Raw genomic sequence first — 25399 nt, forward strand, 5'->3', positions numbered from 1 at the left:
TGGAAGTAGGCACAAGGCCTTGCAGGCCTTTCCTGATACTGGGAAAGGTTGAAATACACTGAACTGGGCATGTGAGGTGTTTTGCTTAAACACCTCCAGCCAGGGGGATAACCTAAAATCTTACCCTGCGCTGAGCTCCGTAACCCTGGGTAGAAGGTGTGACTTCATCCCCTTGAAGCTTAACACCACCAAATGTCACAGGTATCAGTAAAATTGGTGCCTGCAGGCTGGAAGTAGGCCCAAGGCCTTGCAGGACTTTCCTGATACTGTGAAGGGGTGAAATAGACTTTATTGGGCATGTGAGGTGTTTTGCTTCAACACATCCAGCTAGGGGTGAAAAGCTGAAATCTTACCCTGCGCTGAGCTCCATAACCCTGGGTAGAAGGTGCGACTACTTCCCCTTGAAGCTTAACACCACCAAATGTCACAGGTATCAGTAAAATTGGTGCCTGCAGGCTGGAAGTAGGCCCAAGGCCTTGCAGGACTTTCCTGATACTGTGAAGGGGTGAAATAGACTTTATTAGGCATGTGAGGTGTTTTGCTTCAACACATCCAGCTAGGGGTGAAAAGCTGAAATCTTACCCTGCGCTGAGCTCCATATCCCTGGGTAGAAGGTGTGACTTCATCCCCTTGAAGTTGAACAACACCAAATGTCACAGGTATCAGTACAATTGGTGCCTGGAGAATGGATGTAGGCCCAAGGCCTTGCAGGCCTTTCCTGATACTGTGAAGGGGTGAAATAGACTTTACTTGGCATGTGTAGTGTTTTGCTTTAACACCTCAAGCCAGGGGGATTACCTGAAATCTTACCCTGCGCTGAGCTCCATAACCCTGGGTAGAAGGTGTGACTTCATCCCCTTGAAGCTTAACACCACCAAATGTCACAGGTATCAGTAACATTGGTGCCTGGGGGCTGGAAGTAGGCCCAAGGCCTTGCAGGCCTTTCCTGATACTGTGAATGGGTGAAATACACATTGTTTTGTATGGTAATTGTTCTAATTTCACGCCTCCAGCCTGGGGTGAAGCCTGAAATCTTACCCTGCGCTGAGCTCCATAACCCTGGGTAGAAGGTGTGACTTCTTCCCCTTGAAGCTTAACACCACCAAATGTCACAGGTGTCAGTAACATTGGTGCCCGGGGGCTGGAAGTAGGCACTAGGCCTTTCCTGATACTGTAAAGGGGTGAAATAGACTTTTTTGGGCATGTGAAGTGGTTTGCTCTAACACCTCCAGCCAGGGGGATAGCCTGAATTCTTACCCTGCGCTGAGCTCCATAACCCTGGGTAAAAGGTGTGACTTCTTCCCCTTGAAGCTTAACACCAGCAAATGTCACAGGTATGAGTAACATTGGTGCCTGGAGGCTGGAAGTAGGCACAAGGCCTTTCAGGCCTTCCCTGACACTGTGGAGGGGTGAAATAGACTTTATTGGGCATGTGAAGTGTTTTCCTTTAACACCTCCAGCCAGGGGGATAACCTGAAATCTTACCCTGCGCTGAGCACCATAACCCTGGGTAGAAGGTGTGACTTCATCCCCTTGAAGCTTAACACCTCCAAATGTCACAGGTGTCAGTACCATTGGTGCCTGGAGGCTGGAAGTAGGCACAAGGCCTTGCAGGCCTTTCCTGATACTGTGAAGGGGTGAAATAGACGTTATTGGGCATGTGGAGTGTTTTGCTTGAACACCTCCAGCCAGGGGGATAACCTGAAATCTTACCCTGCGCTGAGCTCCATAACCTTGGGTAGAAGGTGTGACTTCTTCCCCTTGAAGCTTAACACCACCAAATGTCACAGGTATGAGTAACATTGGTGCCTGGAGGCTGGAAGTAGGCACAAGGCCTTTCAGGCCTTCCCTGACACTGTGGAGGGGTGAAATAGACTGTATTGGGCATGTGAAGTGTTTTCCTTTAACACCTCCAGCCAGGGGGATAACCTGAAATCTTACCCTGCGCTGAGCTCCATAACCCTGGGTAGAAGGTGTGCCTTCATCCCCTTGAAGCTCAACACCACCAAATGTCACAGGTATCAGTAACATTGGTGCCTGGAGGATGGAAGTAGGCCCAAGGCCTTGCAGGCCTTTCCTGATACTGTGAAGGGGTGAAATAGACTTTATTGGGCATTTGAAGTGTTTTGCTTTAACACCTCAGGCCAGGGGGATAAACTGAAATCTTACCCTGCACTGAGCTCCATAACCCTGGGTAGAAGGTGTGACTTCATCCCCTTGAAGCTGAACACCTCCAAATGTCACAAGTATCACAAAAACAGGTGCCTGTGGGCTGGAAGTAGGTCCAAGGCCTTTCCTGATACTGTCAAGGGGTGAAATAGACTTTATTGGGCATGTGAGGTGTTTTGCTTAAACACCTCCAGCCAGGGGGATAACCTAAAATATTACCCTGCGCTGAGCTCCATAACCCTGGGTAAAAGGTGGGACTTCATCCCCTTGAAGCTTAACACCACGAAATGTCACGGGTATCAGTAAAATTGGTGCCTGGAGGCTGGAAGTAGGCCCAAGGCCTTGCAGGCCTTTCCTGATACTGTGGAGGGGTGAAATAGACTTTATTGGCCATGTGAAGTGATTTGCTTTAACACATCCAGCTAGGGGTGAAAAGCTGAAATCTTACCCTGCGCTGAACTCCATAACCCTGGGTAGAAGGTGTGGCTTTATCCCCTTGAAGCTGAACACCTCCAAATGTCACAAGTATCACAAGAACAGGTGCCTAGGGGCTGAAGTAGGCCCAAGGCCTTGCAGGTCTTTCTTGATACTGTGGAGGGGTTAAATAGACTTTATTGGGCATGTGAGGTGTTTTGCTTTAACACCTCCAGCCAAGGGGATAACCTGAAATCTTACCCTGCGCTGAGCTCCATAACCCTGGGTAGAAGGTGTGACTTCATCCCCTTGAAGTTGAACAACACCAAATGTCACAGGTATCAGTACAATTGGTGTCTGGAGGCTGGAAGTAAGCCCAAGGCCTTGCAGGCCTTTCCTGTAACTGAAAAGGAGTTAAATACACTCTGCTGAGTATGTGAAGTGCTTTGATTTCAAATCTCCAGCCAGGGGTGAAATCTGAAATCTTACCCTGCGCGGAGCTCCATAACCCTGGGTAGAAGGTACGACTTCATCCCCTTGAATCTTAACACCTCCAAATGTCACAATATTCATTACAACTGCTGCCTGGAGGCTGGAGGTAGGCCCAAGGCATTGCAGACCTTTCCCTGTAACTGTAAAGGGGTTAAATACACTTTGCTGTGTAGGTGATGTTTTGAGTTTTCACACATCCAAGCAGGTGTAATACCTGAAATCTTACCCTGCGCGGAGCTCCATAACCCTGGGTAGAAGGTTCGACTTCATCCCCTTGAAGGTTAACACCTCCAAATGTCACGGGTATCAGTAAAATTGGTGCCTGGAGGCTGGAAGTAGGCCCAAGGGCATGCAGGCCTTTCCTGATACTGTGGAGGGGTGAAATAGACTTTATTGGCCATGTGAAGTGTTTTGCATTAAAACATCCAGCTAGGGGTGAAAAGCTGAAATCTTACCCTGCGCTGAGCTCCATAACCCTGGGTAGAAGGTGTGGCTTTATCCCCTCGAAGCTGAACACCTCCAAATGTCACAAGTATCAGTACAATTGGTGTCTGGAGGCTGGAAGTAGTCCCAAGGCCTTGCAGGCCTTTCCTGATACTGTGAAGGGGTGAAATAGACTTTAATGGGCTTGTGAAGTGTTTTCCTTTAACACCTCCAGCCAGGGGGATGGCCTGAAATATTACCCTGCACTGAGCTCCATAACCGTGGGTAGAAAAAGTGTGACTTCACCCCCTTGAAGCTTAACACCACCAAATGTCACAGGTATCAGTAACTTTGGTGCCTGGAGGCTGGAAGTAGGCCCAAGGCATTGTAGGCCTTTTCTGATACTGTGAAGGGGTGAAATAGATTTTAATGGGCATGTGAAGTGTTTTGCTTTAACACCTCAAGCCAGGGGGATAACCTAAAATCTTACCCTGCGCTGAGCTCCATAACCCTGGGTAGAAGGTGTGACTTCATCCCCTTGAAGCTTAACACCACCAAATGTCACAGGTATCAGTAAAATTGGTGCCTGCAGGCTGGAAGTAGGCCCAAGGCCTTGCAGGACTTTCCTGATACTGTGAAGGGGTGAAATAGACTTTATTGGGCATGTGAGGTGTTTTGCTTCAACACATCCAGCTAGGGGTGAAAAGCTGAAATCTTACCCTGCGCTGAGCTCCATAACCCTGGGTAGAAGGTGCGACCACTTCCCCTTGAAGCTTAACACCACCAAATGTCACAGGTATCAGTTAAATTGGTGCCTGCAGGCTGGAAGTAGGCCCAAGGCCTTGCAGGCCTTTCCTGGTACTGTGAAGGGGTGAAATAGACTTTATTGGGCATGTGAGGTATTTTGCTTCAACAAATCCAGCTAGGCGTGAAAAGCTGAAATCTTACCCTGCGCTGAGCTCCATAACCCTGGGTAGAAGGTGCGACTTCTTCCCCTTGAAGCTTAACACCACCAAATGTCACAGGTATCAGTAAAATTGGTGCCTGCAGGCTGGAAGTAGGCCCAAGGCCTTGCAGGCCTTTCCTGGTACTGTGAAGGGGTGAAATAGACTTTATTGGGCATGTGAGGTATTTTGCTTCAACAAATCCAGCTAGGCGTGAAAAGCTGAAATCTTACCCTGCGCTGAGCTCCATAACCCTGGGTAGAAGGTGTGGCTTTATCCCCTCGAAGCTGAACACCTCCAAATGTCACAAGTATCACAAGAACAGGTGCCTAAAGGCTGGAAGTAGGCCCAAGGCCTTGCAGGCCTTTCCTGATACTGTGGAGGGGTGTAATAGACTTTATTGGGCATGTGAAGTTTTTTGCTTCAACACCTCCAGCCAGGGGGATGGCCTGAAATATTACCCTGCACTGAGCTCCATAACCGTGGGTAGAAAGTGTGACTTCACCCCCTTGAAGCTTAACACCACCAAATGTCACAGGTATCAGTAACTTTGGTGCCTGGAGGCTGGAAGTAGGCCCAAGGCATTGTAGGCCTTTCCTGATACTGTGAAGGGGTGAAATAGATTTTAATGGGCATGTGAAGTGTTTTGCTTTAACACCTCAAGCCAGGGCGATAACCTGAAATCTTACCCTGCGCTGAACTCCATAACCCTGGGTAGAGGATGTGACTTCTTCCCCTTGAAGCTTAACACCACCAAATGTCACAGGTATCAGTATCATTGGTGCCTGGAGGCTGGAAGTAGGCACAAGGCCTTGCAGGCCTTTCCTGCTACTGGGAAAGGGTGAAATACAATTTATTGGGCATGTGAAGTGTTTTGCTTAAACACCTCCAGCCAGGGGGATAACCTGAATTCTTACCCTGCGCGGAGTTCCTTAACCCTGGGTAGGAGGAGTGACTTTGTCCCCTCGAAGCTGCAGGCTTCATAATGTCACAAGTATCACGAAAATAGGTGCCTGGAGGCTGGAAATGTGCCTAGGGTCTTGCAGGCCTGGGTCTGATGCTGTAAAGGGGTTAGATACAGTGTTGGAATAAATAATTATTTTGTTTGCCCACCTCCAGCCAGGGTTGGAACCTGACATCTTACCCTGAACGGAGCTCCATGGCCCAGGCTAGTAGGAGCAACTGTATCCCCTTTGAAGATTAACTCCGCCAAATGTAACAAGTATCCCTAAAAGAGGTGTTTGGAGGCTAGGAACGGGCCCACAGCCTTGTGCTGATACTGTAACAGGGGGGTATCTCACCCTGCGCGGAGCTCCATAGCCCTGTGCAGAAATAGACACTTTGTGCCTGCAGGCTAGAAATGGGCTTGGGACACTGAAGGCTAGGATCTGATAATGCAAAGGGCTTTATATACCTTTTGAATGACGTTTTTTTTTTTTCTCCGCCTCCAGCCAAAGGAAAAATCCTGAAACATTACCCTAATCGGAGCTCCATAGTCCTGTGTAGAAAAAGTGACTTAGTCCCCTAGAGCCTAAACATTGAGCAAAATATATATATATATATTTTGTAATAACAGTTTTAAATGGGTAAATTGCACCCGGATCGGAGCTCCATAGGCCGGGTAGAAAAAGTGACTTTGTCCCCTTGAACCTAGAGTTATTTGAGGAAAAAAAAAATTATGTGTATATATATTTTTTTTTATTATTTATTTTGGACCACCTTCAGCTTAGGGGGAAAACCTGAAGTTTTACACGGATCGGAGCTCCACAGCCTCGGGTAGTAACAGTGACGTTGTCCCCTTGAACCTAAATAGTTAGTAAAAAAAAAAAAAAGTTTAGATTTTTTTTTTTTTGGCCGACCTCCGGCTAAGGGGGAAAACCCGAAAATGTACCCGAATCGGAGCTCCCCAGCCTTGGGTAGAACAAGTGACTTTGTCCCCTTGAACCTAAGGAGATAGTAAAAAAAAATAAAAAAATTATATATGCTTTTTTTTTTTTTTTTGCCGACTCCAGCTAAGGGCGAAAACCGGAAATGTTACCCGAATCGGAGCTCACCAGCCCTGGGTAGGAAAAGTGACTTTGTCCCCTTGAACCTTAAGAGTTAGTAAAAGATTAAAAAATGAGAATATATATATATATATATATATATATATATATATATATATATATATATATATATATATATATATATATATATATTTTTTTTTTACGACCTCCAGCTAAGGGGGAAATGTGGAAATTGTACCCGAATCGGAGCTCACCAGCCCTGGGTAGAAAAAGTGACTGTCCCCTTGAACATAAAGTTAGGAAAAAAAAGAAGAAAATGTGTATATCTTTTTTTTTTTTTTTTGCCGACCTCCAGCTAAGGGGGAAATTCGGAAATTGTACCCGAATCGGAGCTCACCAGCCCTGGGTAGAAGTGGTGCCCACGTCCCCTTGAACCAAAATGTCCACACACAAAAAAGAAAAATACTGAAACCGCTGTTTAAAGGCCCACAGGGACCCGTAAACGGACATGGCGGTTCACCACATCATTTAGGACCCCACACCCTCTTCCTATGGGCCTGCATGGGAACCCTATTTTATCGACTATTAAGCCCGCAGGGCTTACAGCTCCTGGGTGGAAGACAAAGTTGGAGGTAGCACGGCCGTTCCGCCGCCCGGCCATCTGGTCGCCGTAGCTGACTGGGCTATCTGGTCGCCGACCAGATGGCCCAGTGATCTGCGGCGACCAGATGGCCGGGCGGCGAAATGGCCGCGCTAACTCCAACTTTGTCTCCCAGCCAGGCGCTGTAAGCCCCCACTACGTGGGGGGCTTAATAGTCGGTGAACTGCGTGACTCGTGGGGCCCTGAGCCGGGCTAAACCCACTTTAGGTCCCCAGGCAAGGGCTCCATGATGGCGGGCCCCTGGGCCGGGCTAAACCCACCGTAGGTCCCTAGTCCAGGGCTCCATGATGGCAGGCCCCTGGACCGGGCTGAACCTGCCTTATCTCCCCTGTGAAGGGCTCCAGGATAACGTGACCCTGGGACGGGCTAAACACCAATTAGGTCCCCAGGCCAGGGCTCCGTGATGGCAGGCCCCTGGACCGGGCTGAACCTACCGTAGGTCCCTAGTCCAGGGCTCCATGATGGCAGGCCCCTGGACCGGGCTGAACCTGCCTTATCTCCCCTGTGAAGGGCTCCAGGATAACGTGACCCTGGGACGGGCTAAACACCAATTAGGTCCCCAGGCCAGGGCTCCGTGATGGCAGGCCCCTGGACCGGGCTGAACCTACCTTAGGTCCCCAGTCCAGGGCTCCATGATGGCAGGCCCCTGGACCGGGCTGAACCCACCTTCGGTCCCCAGACAAGGGCTCCATGATGGCGGGCCCCTGGGCCGGGCGAAACCCACCGTAGGTCCCCAGTCCAGGGCTACATGATGGCAGGCCCCTGGACCGGGCTGAACCCACCTTATGTCCCCAGTCCAGGCTCCATTATGGCGGGCCCCTGGGCCGGGCTAAACCTGCCTTATCTCCCCAGTGAAGGGCTCCAGGCTAACGGGACCCTGGGACGGGCTAAACACGCCTTAGGTCCCCAGGCAAGGGCTCCATGATGGCGGGTCCCTGGTCCGGGCTAAACCCACCGTAGGTCCCCAGTCCAGGGCTCCATGATGGCAGGCCCCTGGACCGGGCTGAACCCACCTTATGTCCCCAGTCCAGGCTCCATTATGGCGGGCCCCTGGGCCGGGCTAAACCTGCCTTATCTCCCCAGTGAAGGGCTCCAGGCTAACGGGACCCTGGGACGGGCTAAACACGCCTTAGGTCCCCAGGCAAGGGCTCCATGATGGCGGGTCCCTGGTCCGGGCTAAACCCACCGTAGGTCCCCAGGCAAGGGCTCCATGATGGCGGGCCACTGGTCCGAGCTAAACCCACCGTAGGTCCCCTGTCAAGGGCTCCATGATGGCGGGCCCCTGGGCCGGGCTAAACCTGCCTTATCTCCCCAGTGAAGGGCTCCAGGATAACGGGACCCTGGGACGGGCTAAGCCCACCATAGGTCCCCAGTCCAGGGCTCCATGATGGCAGGCCCCTGGACCGGGCTGAACCCACCTTAGGTCCCCAGTCCAGGGCTCAATAATGGCGGGCCCCTGGGCCGGGCTAAACCTCCCTCATCTGCCCAGTGAAGGGCTCCAGGCTAACGGGACCATGGGACGGGCTATGCCCACCATAGGTCCCCAGTTCAGGGCTCCATGATGGCAGGCCCCTGGACCGGGCTGAACCCACCTTAGGTCCCCAGTCCAGGGCTCAATAATGGCGGGCCCCTGGGCCGGGCTAAACCTCCCTCATCTGCCCAGTGAAGGGCTCCAGGCTAACGGGACCATGGGACGGGCTATGCCCACCATAGGTCCCCAGTCCAGGGCTCCATGATGGCAGGCCCCTGGACCGGGCTGAACCCACCGTAGGTCCCCAGACAAGGAGTCCATAATGGCGGGCACCTGGGCTGGTCTAAACACCCCCTTAGTCCCGCAGGGAAAGGTCCCAGCATGGCGGGCTCGTGGGCCGGGCAAAAGCCCCCCTAGGTCCCCAGTCCAGGGCTCCAGGATGGCGGCCTTCTGGGCCACGGGACAGCGCCCGACATGGTAGGGTGGCACCGGAGCAAATCCCCTGGTATTGGGCTAGCGAGTAGCCGAACCCGGCTCTGCCGGAACAATAGTGCATAGACACAGCTCTCCCATGACATCGTGGTCGGCTCTTAAAAGAGCCTTTGGGTTGGTGTTTTGCCTTTTTTTTTCCGTGGGCATGTCGAGCGTTTAACCCCCGAATCCGTAGAGGGTGCGGCCCTGGCGCTTCAGGGCATAGACCACATCCATGGCGGTGACGGTCTTCCTCTTGGCGTGCTCGGTGTAGGTGACGGCGTCCCGGATCACGTTCTCCAGGAAAACCTTGAGCACCCCGCGGGTCTCCTCGTAGATGAGGCCGGAGATGCGCTTGACTCCGCCACGGCGCGCCAGGCGGCGAATGGCCGGCTTGGTGATGCCCTGGATGTTGTCCCGGAGCACCTTGCGGTGCCTCTTGGCGCCGCCTTTGCCGAGCCCCTTCCCTCCTTTGCCGCGTCCAGACATGTTCTCCTCTTGATGCTGTGAGCAGAAATGACGGCTTAGGCCCGCACGGCTGCTTATATGGAGGCGGAGCGGACCTGCGCGGGAGCACCAAGTGACGCCCAGTGAGGCGGGAGAGCCCGGGCCCCGGCCCGCCCTCTGCAGGGAGCGGGGGCTGGAGCGGCCGTTGCCGTTTGAAAAAGAGCGGGCTCCCAGCCCGCCTTTGTCATGGGCTGGCTCAGCAGCTGCCGCCGGTGCACAGATCAGTCAAACACACGCAAGCACCTTCCTTCCCGGCCCCCACTTGTGACCGCGGCCCACCTATCCCATGCGTTCGGTGCCCCCTCTCCAATATCAGCAGAAGGCTCGGACATGTTTTAATGGAGCCAGCACACGTTAGCGGCCTCGCCGGCACCACCCCGCTGCGTTTGGCCGCCTGCAACCACGTAACACTGCCCACATCTCGCGCCCGGCTGGGGCAAGCCTGCAAAATGTGTCCCCCAAGAATGAAAAAATATATATGTAGAATATTGTTTGAAAAAGGAGCGCGCTCCCAGCCCGCCTCTTTGTCAGCGGCTCCCGATCGGGCTCAGCAGCTGCCGCCGGTGCACTGATCAGTCAAACACACACACACACACACACTCCACCTTCCAGGCCCCCACTTGTCACCGCGGCCCGGCTAACCCTCTCGCTCGGTGCCCGCTCAGCTGGGGAAGAGTCTGCAAAATGTGTCCCTGAAAATTAAAATTATATATGTATATACAAAAAAAAAAAAAAAACATAATATGGTCGGCCTCATGCTAGGCTTTGGGACGGGACTACATTAAAGTGTACGGCCAGAGCTTGGGCATGCCCTCCGCTACAAAGCTACGGTTGCGGGCGCTGCCGCATCTATGAAGCCGCTAGAGTAACACCATGGCACGGATAAGCTCTTTGATGGAGTCTGTGGTTGGCCCTGAAAAGAGCCTTTGTGTTTAGGGTGTGTTTCCACGGGGGTCTGCGGGCCTTTACTTGCTTGCTTTGCCCTGCGCCTTGTGGCTCTCGGTTTTCTTGGGCAGCAGCACGGCCTGGATGTTGGGCAAGACTCCTCCCTGGGCGATGGTGACTCGGCCCAGCAGCTTGTTCAGCTCCTCGTCGTTGCGGATGGCCAGCTGGAGGTGTCTGGGGATGATGCGGGTCTTCTTGTTGTCCCGGGCCGCGTTGCCAGCCAGCTCCAGGATCTCAGCGGTCAGGTACTCCAGCACTGCAGCCAGATAGACGGGGGCACCGGCGCCCACCCTCTCGGCGTAGCTTCCCTTCCGGAGCAGCCTGTGCACACGGCCCACGGGGAACTGGAGCCCGGCTCTGGAAGAGCGTGTCTTGGCCTTGGCGCGGGCCTTTCCTCCTTGCTTTCCTCGTCCAGACATGGCGATCGGTCTCGGGGTCTCAGTCACACAACAGAGAGAATAATACTTCTCTTTCTGCTGGACTCGGTGATATAAAGACTTCGGGAGCGTCTGATTGGTTGACAGCTAGGCGCTGATAGTACTTCTCATTGGAGGAGGACTTAACATAGGAAGTGGGGAGCCTGCCAATGAGAAGGGAGAACCGGGAAGAAGACTGCTTTGCACGCCAAGCCCATAAATACAAGTGCAGAGCGCGTAGGCTTTATTTCTCTCGGCTTCACAGCAAGCAGTGAAATATCTTCGACCATGCCTGAACCAGCCAAGTCCGCGCCGGCTCCCAAGAAGGGCTCCAAGAGAGCGCTCTCCAAGCCGCCCAAGAAGGACGGGAAGAAGCGCAGGAAGAGCAGGAAGGAAAGCTATGCCATCTACATTTACAAAGTGATGAAGCAGGTGCACCCAGATACCGGCATTTCCTCCAAGGCCATGGGCATCATGAACTCCTTCGTGAACGACATCTTCGAGCGCATCGCTAGCGAGTCTTCCAAACTGGCTCTCTACAACTCGCGGCGCACCATCACCTCCCGGGAGATCCAGACTGCAGTCCGCCTTCTGCTGCCCGGAGAGCTGGCCAAGCACGCCGTGTCGGAGGGCACCAAGGCCGTCACCAAGTACACCAGCGCCAAGTAAGGCTTCGAGGCGCATCACCAACGAACACAACGGCTCTTTTAAGGGCCAATCACTTCCTCCTCTAAGAGCTAATGTGCTTCTGTTATCACTTGAGAAATATGTGTTTTAGAAGGGTAATGTTGAGTGCAGAAAGGCCCGCTCTCACGGGGCTTGCTGCAAACCGAGGGCCGACAGAGCAGTCAACCCGTTTTGCCTCTTTAAATTAACATATCCCTATGAATGAGCCCTCGTTGGGACCAAGTGTCACATAAGCACTGTAACGATGTGGTTACATAAACCCACTGGGAATTCGTGCATCTGCCCTTGGGCTTATTCTTTTCCATGTATGGGGCGAACAGTGTTTGTGTGAGCGGGTTTAACGTTGTGTTAGTACTTCTAAGACCCTGGGGAACGGCTATAATCCGCCCCGGGGCAAACGTTCCTGAAATCGGACACATGAACCCGATGTACCGGGAGCACAGATGCGCCATAGCGCTGGCTTGTGACCAGCGGATCCCTACACAATCCTCTACCCCCAAAGAAGCGCTCTATTAAATGAAGGACACGTTTAAGAGGTGTTTGTGCACTGTGAACACAGAGTGCTCTGGTTCCCCCCCCCAGAGCCGGTATAAGTTGCCCAGTACTCGAGGTACTCTCAGAACCCGACGTACCGGGGGCACAGATGCCCCATAGTGCTGGCTTGTGACCCGCGGATCCCGACCACAACCCTCTACCCAAACAACGCTTTAAAATGAAGGACACATTGGAGAGGTGTTGGTGCACTGTGAACACAGAGTGCTCTGGTTTCTCCAGAGCCGGCGGTATAAGTTGCCCAGTGCTCGTGGTACTCACAGCCCACCCTCCCTGACGTGTTAAAACACGTGCCATGACAGATAAGATAAGCTCGTAGGTGACAGGGTGGTGGCCCTTAAAAGAGCCGTTGTGGTGGTTGTTCGGGTCGGTCCGTCGCCTTAGGCCCTCTCGCCTCGGATGCGACGTGCCAGCTGGATGTCCTTGGGCATGATGGTCACCCTCTTGGCGTGGATGGCGCACAGGTTGGTGTCCTCGAAGAGCCCGACCAGGTAGGCCTCGCTGGCCTCCTGCAGGGCCATGACGGCGGAGCTCTGGAAGCGCAGGTCGGTCTTGAAGTCCTGGGCGATCTCCCTCACCAGGCGCTGGAAGGGCAGCTTGCGGATGAGGAGCTCGGTGGACTTCTGGTAGCGGCGGATCTCGCGGAGGGCCACGGTGCCGGGCCGGTAGCGGTGAGGCTTCTTGACGCCGCCGGTGGCAGGCGCGCTCTTGCGGGCAGCCTTGGTGGCCAGCTGCTTGCGGGGCGCTTTGCCGCCGGTGGACTTGCGGGCTGTCTGCTTGGTGCGGGCCATGGCGGGAGCGGTCTCTCTCGGCGAAGGCAGAGAAGAATGGCGTCGAACGGGGAAAGAGCCCTATTTATGCGCTCACAGACGGAGGGCTGCTCTGATTGGCTGAGGAGACCGCCCCACGTTCGAAAATAGCCCGCGGTGTGCAACGATTGGTTACTGGACCGGAGGCTGCAGCCTAGCTGTCCAATGAGCTGTGGATAAAAGAGAACCCTCCGGTTGGATGATGTAGCCGGAGCCCGCGCCCCGGCCAGCCTTTGTCTCCGTGTCCGTCCGTCCACTGGTGGTCCACCCGACCCCGGTCAACCGGGAGAGGAGCCCGAGATGTCATGAGCACGCCGCCCTGGAACACTCCCCGTTACCTGCGCTCGATGGAAAGTTCACAATCGTCTGCTTTATGCAGACACTATGTCGAGTTTGCCCGGGTACAGTGAAAGCACCAACACACACACACACGTTAGCACACGTTTATAATAAACTGAGGTCTCATAACTCCCAGACCCCCTTTTACCCGCCCCATGTCACCCTGGAGCACGCAGTGCCCTGCGCTCCATTTAAAGTTCACAATCGTCTGCTTTATGCAGACACTATGTCGAGTCTGCCCGGGTACAGTGAAAGCACCGAGACACAAACACGTTATTGCACATGTACTATGAACGGAGGTCTTATAACTCCCGGACCCCCTTGTTTTCTATGTGATAACGATTTCAATCCACTCAGCACCGAAAGAGCCGTTTTATATGGCCAAGATCACACGCAGCACTCGCCTGTGAAACGGTGCGCTGGGATTTATTGTGCGGTTTATTTTTGGAAAAGTGGGGCATTGGGTGGGTGCAAAGGTGGGGATGAACACGCTCTCTTCTAGACAGGGTGGTGGCCCTTAAAAGAGCCTTTGTGTTTGCAGTGTCTCGGTGCAAGCCCTTACTTCTTCTTGGGTGCTGCCTTTTTGGGCTTGGCTGCTTTGGGCTTGGCTGCCTTGGGTTTGACTACCTTGGCAGGGCTTTTCTTGGCTACTTTGGGCTTCGCCGCCTTGGCTTTCGCTGGGCTCTTGGCAGCCTTCTTGGCGGGGGCAGCCTTGGGCTTCTTGGGGCTCTTGGCTGCCGCTGGCTTCTTGACCTTCTTCGGGCTCTTCTTGACCCCCGCGGGAGCCTTTTTGGGCTTCTTGGCGGCAGGGGCAGCTTTCTTGGCCGCTGGCTTCTTGGTGGCTGTCTTCTTTGCCGCCTTCTTGCCCACCAGCTGCTTCTTGTTCACCTTGAAGGAGCCGGAGGCCCCGGTGCCCTTCAGCTGGGCTAGGGCGCCTTTGCTGACCAGGCTCTTCAGGGAGACCTTTACACGGCCCTTGTTCTTGTCCGCATCGTAGCCGGCGGCGAACAGCCCCTTCTTCAGGGCCGACAGGGAGACTCCCTTCCTCTCGGCCGAGGCAGTCACCACCTTCATAATCATGTCGGACACGCTGGGACCGGAAGGCTTCTTGGCCTTGGAGGCCCCCGCAGCTTTCTTCTGCTGCTTCTTCTTGGGGGCGACCTCAGCGGGAGGAGCCGCGGCGACTGGAGCGGTTTCGGCCATTGTAATGCAAGTCTAGGCGCAGGCACTGTCAGAGAGCAGAAATGTACCGCCCGTCTGCTGTCTTGTTTTCGTCTGTCAGATTCCTTCTGACAGTGGTGAGTTTTTGGATACCGAGGCAGTAGCCTCATTACTCCACAATCATTTTGAATTTTTTAGTCGCTGTTTAGATTGTCTTATTGATGTGTGACGCTTTGTCACAGTTGAGGTTGCATCACATGGTCATCTCAGTGATGGGCCGCGGGTAGCGGTCGATTGAGTATGCAGAATTGTCAGCATGTTTCCTCAGGGGGTCTTGTCTTTGTCCATCAAGTTCCTTCTGATAGTGTTGAGTTTTGGTTGCTTGCCGAGGCTGTCATGCCATCTGGCAGCGGTGGGTTTTGTGTACCTGCCGGCGTTTGCCTTCAAGCAGTGCTGAGTTTTTGGATGCTGCGTTTCTGTTTCAGTTTCGCAAGGTTAGCGCTTCAATGGGACGCGGGTAGCGGTCAAATGGGTTCGTAGAGATGTCTGCGAGTTTCCTGATCAGTGGGTTTTCTTTTTGATCTAATCCTGTGTAGAATTTCCTGTTGAGTTTGAGGAGATGGTCGTCCAGCATCTCAATCCCTAAGTTTCTGTGGAGGTCTGCTGTTCGTGTGAACATAGGTGCACCTGCTGCAATCCGTAAGGCCTTGTTCTGTACTTTCTGTAGGTCCATCCGAAGCTGTGGGCGGCAGCCACTCCAAACTGGTGAAGCGTATGTCATAGTTGGTCGAATTATTGCAGTGACTACTCGCACCTTGCTCTGCATGGGCATCGACTTGGTCTTCAGGAGTGGGTATAATGCAGCCAGTTTGGATGCTGCTTTCTGGCAGGTCTTCTCTATGTGGTTTCTCCAGCTGAGTTTAGAGTCCAGAGTCACCCCCAGGTAGGAGCTGCTGTTTTCCCATTTGACCTCGTCTCCGTTGAGGAGGATCTGTGGGTGTTTCCTGTTCTGCTTCCTGGTAAATAATGTTGCAGTGGTTTTGCCCGTGTTCAAGGTGATCTGCCAGTCGCTGTACCATTCGGAGAGTCTGCAGAGCGATGTCTCCAGGTTCTTAGCCACTTCCTTGTCGCTGAAGGATTGAGAGATGACCGCGACATCATCTGCGTAAAGGGCAAGATCAGTCTTCTTTAGGTCCGTGGGGATGTCGTTTGTGAATATGTTGAAGAGGAATGGTCCTAGGATTGATCCCTGAGGCACTCCAGCAAGAATTGGGCGTGGCGATGAGCATTCTTCTCGCACTGCCACGTGAAAGGTCCGATTTGTCAGGTAGCTGGACAGTAGCATGACCAGGTAGCTGGGAAACTGGAGCTTGATAAGTTTATAAAGCAGTCCCTCGTGCCATACTCGGTCAAACGCTTTGGCTACATCCAGAAAGACTACTCCGGTAGACTTGTTGATGTTGAAACCATGGCTGATGATGTCCACAACTCTGAGGAGTTGGTGATTGGTTGAGTGATCTTTCCGGAACCCAAACTGTTCTTTGGCAAGGAGGTTGTTGCTTGTCGCAAAGTCCACAAGACGGGCGTGGATAACTTTTTCAAAGAGTTTTGATAGGCCAGATAGTAGACTTATGGGCCGGTAATTTGCAGGATCTCGCAGTGGTTTCCCAGCCTTGGGGAATACGACGACTCTTGCTTCTTTCCAGGTGTTTGGGAAATACTGGTGCTTCATGCATGCGTTAAATATCTCAGCAAGGTGATCCACTGCAGTATCTGGTAGCATCTTGATGGCTTGGTTGACTATTCTGTCCTTCCCTGGTGCCTTGCCGTTTTTTAGTGTTTTTGCCAGGTCCAGTAATTCGCCCATTGAGCATTCCTCAATGTGTGCAGTTTCTGTTTCTGGTGGGTGCTCCCGGTGATGCTTGGCGACCTCTTGCTCTACTTCTGGTGCCAGTTTGCTTGCCTGGTTGGGCCTGAATGATGCCTCCAGCGTGTCAGCGAAGACCTCAGCCTTATCCCTGCTGCTGCATGCCAGGTGAGTCGTCCCTTGTATCGGTGGGTTTGGTTCCTTCTTCCCAGTCAGGCGGCGGGTCATTCTCCAGAGAGAGTTGTCTGAGTCCTTAAGGTTGGCTGTAGCTGCTTCCCATTTTTCGCCTCTATGCTGGCTTATTTGCATCTTCAGCTGTCTTGTCAGTTCATTATACTTCTTCAGCAGGTCGGGGGTGCGGTTCCTTTGCCACTCTCTGCGGGCTCTGTTCTTGGCAGCTATTGACTGCTTGATGCCCTTCGGGAGATCGTAGATAGAGCATCGTTGTAGTTTCTGCTCTGGAATGCTGCGCTCAATAGCTGTGTGGATTGAAGCTGTGAAGTGGTGAATTGCCTGGTCAATGTCTTCAGTGCTTCGCAGGGGACCTGGGACCAGTGTCTCCTCCAGGCATCTCTTGTATAGGCACCAGTCCGCCTTCTTGAAGTTGTGTCTGATGCCCTGCTGCTGGTCTTCAAGTACGTCTCCAACTGTGATCAATACTGGGTTGTGGTCGGATGTCAGCGCTGTTAGGGTTTCAAGCTCCATAGACTGGGAGAGATTCTTCATGACCACAATGTCCAGAACATCTGGTTTATGCAGTGCAGAGCCTGGATAGTGCGTTGGTTGAGTCGGGCCGGCCACTACAAAGTCCTCCTTCTTTGAGTGGGCAAGTAGGGCGTGTCCTTTGCTGTTTCCCGTCCGAGAGTTCCAGCATTTGTGCTTGGCATTAAGGTCGCCTCCAATTAGTGTCGGGATGCTGGGGTCCAGTAAAGCATCCAGGTCCTTTGGGCTTAGCTTGCCTGGGGGTGAGTAGGCGGCGATCAGCCGCAGCGGGCCTGCAGATGTCTGAATCTGTATGCCAGTTGCTTCAATGCTCCCAACTGGTGGTAGAGAGATCTCGTGGTGCTTCACTTTTGTGCTGACGATCACCGCTGTTCCCCCACCCTTGGCTCCAGTGGTGCGATCTGTGCGGTATACCCTGTGGTTTGCTATGTTGAGCTTCTGGCTTCCTTGAAGGTGGGTCTCGGAGATAAGCGCTATATCCATGTCCATGGTTTCCATCAGGTGCAGGAGTTCTGCAGTTTTCTTCTGAATGCCATTAGCATTCCACATCACGAAGAGGGAGTTTCTTTTAGATTTTGCTGCCATTGCTGGTGTTTTCTTCGCCCTGGAAAAGTCCGGCGATAATATTCGCCACCATTGTCACCACCGGGTGGATGTTCATATCTGCAACCGTTTTTGCAATCTTCGCAATGAGTTCCTGCCAGTTGATGGCTGAGCCTATTTCACAGGATGGTCCCGGTGCGGTTGTTGGAGGTGGGCTGGTTGAGCCTGTTCCACCGGATGGTCCCGGTGCTGTTGTGGGAGGCGGGCTGACTTGTTTCGGTACCATGACGTCCGCGTATGTCCTTCCATCCACGTGTGCTTCTCTACTGTTGTCGGTTGTATTGGGGGTTGGGATCCTGTGGTCCAGTGCAGGTCTGCGGTTGTAGGTCTTCCTTTGGTGCTGGTCTGTTGCTGATGATTGTTGGGAAGACCTTTGTGGTTGTGAGGGTGGCTTGCGGTGTTCAACCTTCTTTGCATTCTGTAGATAGGGACAGCCGCGATAGCTCGCTGGGTGGGGTCCTGCGCAGTTGGCACACTTTGCTGGTTCGGTTTCCCGGTTCCTTGTGCATTGGGTGGAGGTGTGTTCACCTCCGCAGCGTACACACTTTGGCTTCTGTTGGCAGAAAGCAGAGGTGTGCCCCAGGCGCTGGCAGTTGTAGCACATGACTGGTCCTCGTTTCCCTCTAGGTGCTTCTGTGGTTACGATGCAGCCGCAGAGCCGTGTGACTGCTGAAAGGTCCGCTGGTTTCCCGTCGTGGCTTGCTGACAGGGTTACGACAAAGAGGGGAAATTTCTTGCTCTTGTCTGCTGGAGAGGCAATCTGCGCGATATTTTTGACTGGAAGCCCGCGTTCAGCTAAGTCCCCAGTGATGTGGTCAAGTGATGCATTTGCTGGGAGTCCCCGTATTACAAAGCGCTGGGCTTTTGCAGTGGTCATTGGGAAGGTGTAATACTCCATTTTCTGTTCGGTGAGTGTGCTGGTCACGCTCCTGTAGTCTTCTGGGGTGGTGAGCATAAGCTTGGCGTGGTCTTGCCTGGGCTTGATCGTGTAGGGGGAGCCGCAGTGTTCATCCAGCATCTCCACGAGGTCCTTGTGTGTGGGTAAGTTCTTCAGGATGATGGGGGGGATCCGTAGTCTTTTTGTGGGACCTGGAGAGGTCCCTGGTTCAGCTGCCCCGTGGTCCTGAGGGTTGGCGTCGCAGTCCTGGGTAAGCTGGAGAGCCTGATAGCGGTTTGAGGTTGGAATTGTAGGACTGATGAGAGGTGGGCGGGCAAGCTTTGCATGTTTTTCCGGCGAGCTTGGAATTGAGTCGCGTCCCTTTCTTTTTGCCTGAGTGCGCCATTCCGTGTCGTCTCCGGTGTTGCAGGGTTGAGTCCCGGCGTCTGCATCCATGGTTGGTGCTGCTTGGTGGGGGGGCTGTGGGTCGCCTTGGGTAGACATAGGGTAGTAGCTATGGGGCTTCTACGGGTATAGTAACACTAAGTTTTTTGCTAAGAAAAACCTGAAATTCACAGACAGTGTTGCTAGGGAGTCGCAAGATCCAGAGTATCAAAAGGTCAATTGATGCAAAACCACAGTCTCAGAATCAGCTGTTGTAAAATCACAAATGCAAATGCAGACAATGCAGGAGGATAGCACAGCGTATAGCAGGTCAGAAAGCGCAGGTAGCAAACTATGCAAAACCACAGGTTCAGTAAATGCAAGTTCACAAATGCAGGCAATGCAATATAATATTACAAATGCTAAACAATGCCAGGGAATAGCGCAGCGTTTAGCAGAGGCGCAGGGAAGAAACGATGCGAAAACCACAAATTCAGTTAATACAAGGTCACAATTGCGAGCAATGCAGTAGAATATGATAGTATTTACCAGGTTAAAAAGCACAGAATCAAATCACAAGTGCAGTTTTAGCAGGTACTCACTGTTTTGTTGACCCCCGGCAATCCAGCGGCGATTCTCCGGAAGACAGCACGCCCCCACGGCAGGAACAGTCAGTCCAGGTGGATGGGTCTGGGGGAGGGTCTGGGGGAAGCCCTTGGTATTCTCAGGCAGTCAGCCTGCTTGCCTGCCCCCCTCTCTGGTGCGCAGCCTGGCCCCGGTCAAGCCAGGGAGACGCAGGCCCAGCACCCAAGAGGAGCTGGCTGTGAAATGATGCTAGCTCTTCTCCTTCCCCTCCTCGGTGTGCAGCCTGGCCCCGGTCAAGCCAGGGAGCGCAGGCCCAGCACCTTAGAGGAGTGGGGAGAGAGAGCGTGGAGCGAGGGAGGGAGAGGCCCTACTCAGGTGCTGCCATCAGCTGTAGCGTCCCCTCCTTGGAGCGCAGCCTGGCCCCGGACAAGCCAGGGAACGCAGGCCCAGCACCTTGGAGGAGCAGGCAGGCAGCGAGGCGCGAGGGCGGGAGGGCGGGGGGGAGAGCCCTAATCAGCTGCTGCTCATCGTCGTCACCAGATCAGCTGCCTGTCATGTCAATACTTCTCTTTCTGCTGGACTCGGTGATATAAAGACTTCGGGAGCGTCTGATTGGTTGACAGCTAGGCGCTGATAGTACTTCTCATTGGAGGAGGACTTAACATAGGAAGTGGGGAGCCTGCCAATGAGAAGGGAGAACCGGGAAGAAGACTGCTTTGCACGCCAAGCCCATAAATACAAGTGCAGAGCGCGTAGGCTTTATTTCTCTCGGCTTCACAGCAAGCAGTGAAATATCTTCGACCATGCCTGAACCAGCCAAGTCCGCGCCGGCTCCCAAGAAGGGCTCCAAGAAAGCGCTCTCCAAGCCGCCCAAGAAGGACGGGAAGAAGCGCAGGAAGAGCAGGAAGGAAAGCTATGCCATCTACATTTACAAAGTGATGAAGCAGGTGCACCCAGATACCGGCATTTCCTCCAAGGCCATGGGCATCATGAACTCCTTCGTGAACGACATCTTCGAGCGCATCGCTAGCGAGTCTTCCAAACTGGCTCTCTACAACTCGCGGCGCACCATCACCTCCCGGGAGATCCAGACTGCAGTCCGCCTTCTGCTGCCCGGAGAGCTGGCCAAGCACGCCGTGTCGGAGGGCACCAAGGCCGTCACCAAGTACACCAGTGCCAAGTAAGGCTTCGAGGCGCATCACCAACGAACACAACGGCTCTTTTAAGGGCCAATCACTTCCTCCTCTAAGAGCTAATGTGCTTCTGTTATCACTTGAGAAATATGTGTTTTAGAAGGGTAATGTTGAGTGCAGAAAGGCCCGCTCTCACGGGGCTTGCTGCAAACCGAGGGCCGACAGAGCAGTCAACCCGTTTTGCCTCTTTAAATTAACATATCCCTATGAATGAGCCCTCGTTGGGACCAAGTGTCACATAAGCACTGTAACGATGCGGTTACATAAACCCACTGGGAATTCGTGCATCTGCCCTTGGGCTTATTCTTTTCCATGTATGGGGCGAACAGTGTTTGTGTGAGCGGGTTTAACGTTGTGTTAGTACTTCTAAGACCCTGGGGAACGGCTATAATCCGCCCCGGGGCAAACGTTCCTGAAATCGGACACATGAACCCGATGTACCGGGAGCACAGATGCGCCATAGCGCTGGCTTGTGACCAGCGGATCCCTACACAATCCTCTACCCCCAAAGAAGCGCTCTATTAAATGAAGGACACGTTTAAGAGGTGTTTGTGCACTGTGAACACAGAGTGCTCTGGTTCCCCCCCCCCAGAGCCGGTATAAGTTGCCCAGTACTCGAGGTACTCTCAGAACCCGACGTACCGGGGGCACAGATGCCCCATAGTGCTGGCTTGTGACCCGCGGATCCCGACCACAACCCTCTACCCAAACAACGCTTTAAAATGAAGGACACATTGGAGAGGTGTTGGTGCACTGTGAACACAGAGTGCTCTGGTTTCTCAAGAGCCGGCGGTATAAGTTGCCCAGTGCTCGTGGTACTCACAGCCCACCCTCCCTGACGTGTTAAAACACGTGCCATGACAGATAAGATAAGCTCGTAGGTGACAGGGTGGTGGCCCTTAAAAGAGCCGTTGTGGTGGTTGTTCGGGTCGGTCCGTCGCCTTAGGCCCTCTCGCCTCGGATGCGACGGGCCAGCTGGATGTCCTTGGGCATGATGGTCACCCTCTTGGCGTGGATGGCGCAAAGGTTGGTGTCCTCGAAGAGCCCGACCAGGTAGGCCTCGCTGGCCTCCTGCAGGGCCATGACGGCGGAGCTCTGGAAGCGCAGGTCGGTCTTGAAGTCCTGGGCGATCTCCCTCACCAGGCGCTGGAAGGGCAGCTTGCGGATGAGGAGCTCGGTGGACTTCTGGTAGCGGCGGATCTCGCGGAGGGCCACGGTGCCGGGCCGGTAGCGGTGAGGCTTCTTGACGCCGCCGGTGGCAGGCGCGCTCTTGCGGGCAGCCTTGGTGGCCAGCTGCTTGCGGGGCGCTTTGCCGCCGGTGGACTTGCGGGCTGTCTGCTTGGTGCGGGCCATGGCGGGAGCGGTCTCTCTCGGCGAAGGCAGAGAAGAATGGCGTCGAACGGGGAAAGAGCCCTATTTATGCGCTCACAGACGGAGGGCTGCTCTGATTGGCTGAGGAGACCGCCCCACGTTCGAAAATAGCCCGCGGTGTGCAACGATTGGTTACTGGACCGGAGGCTGCAGCCTAGCTGTCCAATGAGCTGTGGATAAAAGAGAACCCTCCGGTTGGATGATGTAGCCGGAGCCCGCGCCCCGGCCAGCCTTTGTCTCCGTGTCCGTCCGTCCACTGGTGGTCCACCCGACCCCGGTCAACCGGGAGAGGAGCCCGAGATGTCATGAGCACGCCGCCCTGGAACACTCCCCGTTACCTGCGCTCGATGGAAAGTTCACAATCGTCTGCTTTATGCAGACACTATGTCGAGTTTGCCCGGGTACAGTGAAAGCACCAACACACACACACACGTTAGCACACGTTTATAATAAACTGAGGTCTCATAACTCCCAGACCCCCTTTTACCCGCCCCATGTCACCCTGGAGCACGCAGTGCCCTGCGCTCCATTTAAAGTTCACAATCGTCTGCTTTATGCAGACACTATGTCGAGTCTGCCCGGGTACAGTGAAAGCACCGAGACACAAACACGTTATTGCACATGTACTATGAACGGAGGTCTTATAACTCCCGGACCCCCTTGTTTTCTATGTGATAACGATTTCAATCCACTCAGCACCGAAAGAGCCGTTTTATATGGCCAAGATCACACGCAGCACTCGCCTGTGAAACGGTGCGCTGGGATGTATTGTGCGGTTTATTTTTGGAAAAGTGGGGCATTGGGTGGGTGCAAAGGTGGGGATGAACACGCTCTCTTCTAGACAGGGTGGTGGCCCTTAAAAGAGCCTTTGTGTTTGCAGTGTCTCGGTGCAAGCCCTTACTTCTTCTTGGGTGCTGCCTTTTTGGGCTTGGCTGCTTTGGGCTTGGCTGCCTTGGGTTTGACTACCTTGGCAGGGCTTTTCTTGGCTACTTTGGGCTTCGCCGCCTTGGCTTTCGCTGGGCTCTTGGCAGCCTTCTTGGCGGGGGCAGCCTTGGGCTTCTTGGGGCTCTTGGCTGCCGCTGGCTTCTTGACCTTCTTCGGGCTCTTCTTGACCCCCGCGGGAGCCTTTTTGGGCTTCTTGGCGGCAGGGGCAGCTTTCTTGGCCGCTGGCTTCTTGGTGGCTGTCTTCTTTGCCGCCTTCTTGCCCACCAGCTGCTTCTTGTTCACCTTGAAGGAGCCGGAGGCCCCGGTGCCCTTCAGCTGGGCTAGGGCGCCTTTGCTGACCAGGCTCTTCAGGGAGACCTTTACACGGCCCTTGTTCTTGTCCGCATCGTAGCCGGCGGCGAGCAGCCCCTTCTTCAGGGCCGACAGGGAGACTCCCTTCCTCTCGGCCGAGGCAGTCACCACCTTCATAATCATGTCGGACACGCTGGGACCGGAAGGCTTCTTGGCCTTGGAGGCCCCCGCAGCTTTCTTCTGCTGCTTCTTCTTGGGGGCGACCTCAGCGGGAGGCGCCGCGACGGCTGGAGCGGTTTCGGCCATTGTAACGCAAGTCTGGGCGCAGGCACTGTCAGAGAGCAGAAATGTACCGCCCGAGCCGAGCCCCGTGCATATATAGGGAGGAGCCAGCCCCTGATTGGTCCCGGGGAGAGAGGGCTGTGCGAGGCGCACTCGGCTCCCTGCTCCCAGCTGACTTTTGTGTTTCCTACCATCGGAATAACTAAGTTTTAAAACACAATCAGTTAAACACACGCTCCCAGGCACACATGAAAAGAAGCCCAGCTTCAGCCCCTTCCCGCTCCCGCCCCCGTTTCAGCTGCCCCCGTCCTCAGAGGCTCGTAATGCGCCGTGAATCTCTGCCCTCCCCCGATGGCTGACGCCCCCGAGCCTGGAATCCCGGGCCTCGGGCCCCTTTTCCCCGGTCCACCCTCGCGCTCCGAGGCCGGGAGCGGCGGCCCGCGGGCGGGAGGGGCCTCCTGCAGGGAGCGGGCCCTGTGGCGGCGCAGTGGGGCTCCGGGGGCCGCGGGGAACGGGTTCTGGAACGGGCCGAAGTAACACAGGGCTCCGCCGGCCGAGCGCGGGGAGTGGAGACAATGCCAGGGGTCCAGGGGGGTCCTCGCCGCGCGCCCGCACCCTCGGCTGTGGCACCCACGAGTCGGGGGCAGCCGGGGGACTTTCACAAGCAGCGGGGCACGGTCCGGGCTCAGGCATCACAAGGGGTGCTGCGCGCTGATAGCTGCACATGGAGGCAGAGGGCATTCACTGCCAAGCGCCGAGCTGGAGGAGACGGGCGCAGACTCAACATCATAAACACACAGTGGCACGGTGAAGGCAGGCGGCCGAGTCAGGCCTGCATGTTTAACGGCACCCAGAGTGAGAGCAGAGGGTGTGAATGCACCTGAAATGGTGACCCCCCCCCAGTACCTGCATGGAGGCACTCTGCTGAGCTGCTTTTTTTACAGCTGGAGTTAGGTTTACCACTCAGGTGACGTACCTAGAAGGGAACCGACCTTAACAACGCGGTCAAAACACCGCAGTACATTTAGATCTCTGCATTTACCCCGCAAATCGTCTCCACGACTTGCACTGGAGGGCGCTCTACACTAAGGAATAGTGTGATTTACTATTCCAACACCTTCCCTCCCTGGCATAGTAAATCATACTATTCCTAAGTCTAGATCGCCCTCCCGTGCAAGTTGTGGAAAGCGCCTAAAAAAGCAATGTAATGTACCGCAATCTAATTCTTACATCATACATCCCACAGTACAGAGTGAGGCCTGTGACTATCACCGTTCTAGTGAGCCCGATTGCTGGCGTGGGGACCACTCCTGAATCAAATGGTCTGTCAAGAGTGCGACCTGCGCCCACAAATCAGATTCTGCGCCTGGCAGCCTGATTGAGATCTACTTCTAAATACCGGTTTTCGCCTTGGATGTAGGTAGAGTGAACCACAAATCAAACACTTCTCACAGTACAAAACGTACATCAACAGTTTCAGATCTTAGCCTTCAGGTACTCTGGCCCAGCCCTAGCTTGTCACAGGTATAACTAAAACTGGTGCCTGTAGGCTGGAAACACTCCCAAGGCCTTGCAAGCCTTTCCTGATAATGTGAACAGGCGAAGTACACTTTACTGGACATGTGAAGTGTTTTGCTTTAACACCTCCAGTCATGGGTGAAGCCTGAAATCTTACCCTGCGCTGAGCTCCATAACCCTGGGTAGAAAGTGCGACTTCATCCCCTTGAAGCTTAACACCACCAAATGTCACAGGTATCAGTAAAACTGGTGCCTGGAGGCTGGAAGTAGGCCCAAGGCCTTGCAGGCATTTC

At 54.1% G+C, this 25399-nt stretch overlaps 8 protein-coding genes across 8 annotated transcripts; 2 read left to right on the forward strand and 6 right to left on the reverse strand.

The window, feature by feature from the left end:
- Window positions 1-9228: 9228 nt before the first annotated feature.
- Window positions 9229-9540, reverse strand: LOC144827934 (histone H4). Its single transcript, XM_078686099.1, has one exon. It carries the CDS (start codon window positions 9538-9540, stop codon window positions 9229-9231), a length of 312 nt encoding a protein of 103 aa, XP_078542225.1.
- Window positions 9541-10523: 983 nt separating this feature from the next.
- On the reverse strand, window positions 10524-10922 carry LOC144827935 (histone H2A type 2-C-like). Its single transcript, XM_078686100.1, has one exon. The coding sequence runs from the start codon at window positions 10920-10922 to the stop codon at window positions 10524-10526; it is 399 nt and encodes a 132-aa protein (XP_078542226.1).
- Window positions 10923-10942: 20 nt separating this feature from the next.
- On the forward strand, window positions 10943-11608 carry LOC144828375 (histone H2B 1.2-like). Its single transcript, XM_078686486.1, has one exon. The coding sequence runs from the start codon at window positions 11208-11210 to the stop codon at window positions 11586-11588; it is 381 nt and encodes a 126-aa protein (XP_078542612.1). The 5' UTR covers window positions 10943-11207; the 3' UTR covers window positions 11589-11608.
- An 878-nt stretch (window positions 11609-12486) lies between these two features.
- LOC144828377 (histone H3) lies at window positions 12487-13030 on the reverse strand. Its single transcript, XM_078686488.1, has one exon. It carries the CDS (start codon window positions 12947-12949, stop codon window positions 12539-12541), a length of 411 nt encoding a protein of 136 aa, XP_078542614.1. The 5' UTR covers window positions 12950-13030; the 3' UTR covers window positions 12487-12538.
- A 784-nt stretch (window positions 13031-13814) lies between these two features.
- On the reverse strand, window positions 13815-14509 carry LOC144828376 (histone H1.4-like). Its single transcript, XM_078686487.1, has one exon. The coding sequence runs from the start codon at window positions 14507-14509 to the stop codon at window positions 13865-13867; it is 645 nt and encodes a 214-aa protein (XP_078542613.1). The 3' UTR covers window positions 13815-13864.
- Window positions 14510-20309: 5800 nt separating this feature from the next.
- Window positions 20310-20690, forward strand: LOC144827937 (histone H2B 1.2-like). Its single transcript, XM_078686101.1, has one exon. It carries the CDS (start codon window positions 20310-20312, stop codon window positions 20688-20690), a length of 381 nt encoding a protein of 126 aa, XP_078542227.1.
- Window positions 20691-21641: 951 nt separating this feature from the next.
- On the reverse strand, window positions 21642-22133 carry LOC144827938 (histone H3). Its single transcript, XM_078686102.1, has one exon. It carries the CDS (start codon window positions 22050-22052, stop codon window positions 21642-21644), a length of 411 nt encoding a protein of 136 aa, XP_078542228.1. The 5' UTR covers window positions 22053-22133.
- Window positions 22134-22833: 700 nt separating this feature from the next.
- LOC144828378 (histone H1.3-like) lies at window positions 22834-23612 on the reverse strand. The gene has a single exon (XM_078686490.1). It carries the CDS (start codon window positions 23610-23612, stop codon window positions 22968-22970), a length of 645 nt encoding a protein of 214 aa, XP_078542616.1. The 3' UTR covers window positions 22834-22967.
- Between the last annotated feature and the right edge of the window lie 1787 nt (window positions 23613-25399).

Source organism: Lissotriton helveticus, chromosome 4_1, assembly GCF_964261635.1.
Source record: "Lissotriton helveticus chromosome 4_1, aLisHel1.1, whole genome shotgun sequence".
In the NCBI taxonomy this organism is placed as follows: Eukaryota; Metazoa; Chordata; class Amphibia; order Caudata; family Salamandridae; genus Lissotriton; species Lissotriton helveticus.

Coding starts and splice junctions, on each gene's coding strand:
- LOC144828375 (XM_078686486.1), top strand. CDS start 11,208: ATGCCTGAACCAGCCAAGTCCGCGCCGGCTCCCAAGAAGGGCTCCAAG.
- LOC144827937 (XM_078686101.1), top strand. CDS start 20,310: ATGCCTGAACCAGCCAAGTCCGCGCCGGCTCCCAAGAAGGGCTCCAAG.
- LOC144827934 (XM_078686099.1), bottom strand. CDS start 9,540: ATGTCTGGACGCGGCAAAGGAGGGAAGGGGCTCGGCAAAGGCGGCGCC.
- LOC144828378 (XM_078686490.1), bottom strand. CDS start 23,612: ATGGCCGAAACCGCTCCAGCCGTCGCGGCGCCTCCCGCTGAGGTCGCC.
- LOC144828376 (XM_078686487.1), bottom strand. CDS start 14,509: ATGGCCGAAACCGCTCCAGTCGCCGCGGCTCCTCCCGCTGAGGTCGCC.
- LOC144827935 (XM_078686100.1), bottom strand. CDS start 10,922: ATGTCTGGACGAGGAAAGCAAGGAGGAAAGGCCCGCGCCAAGGCCAAG.
- LOC144828377 (XM_078686488.1), bottom strand. CDS start 12,949: ATGGCCCGCACCAAGCAGACAGCCCGCAAGTCCACCGGCGGCAAAGCG.
- LOC144827938 (XM_078686102.1), bottom strand. CDS start 22,052: ATGGCCCGCACCAAGCAGACAGCCCGCAAGTCCACCGGCGGCAAAGCG.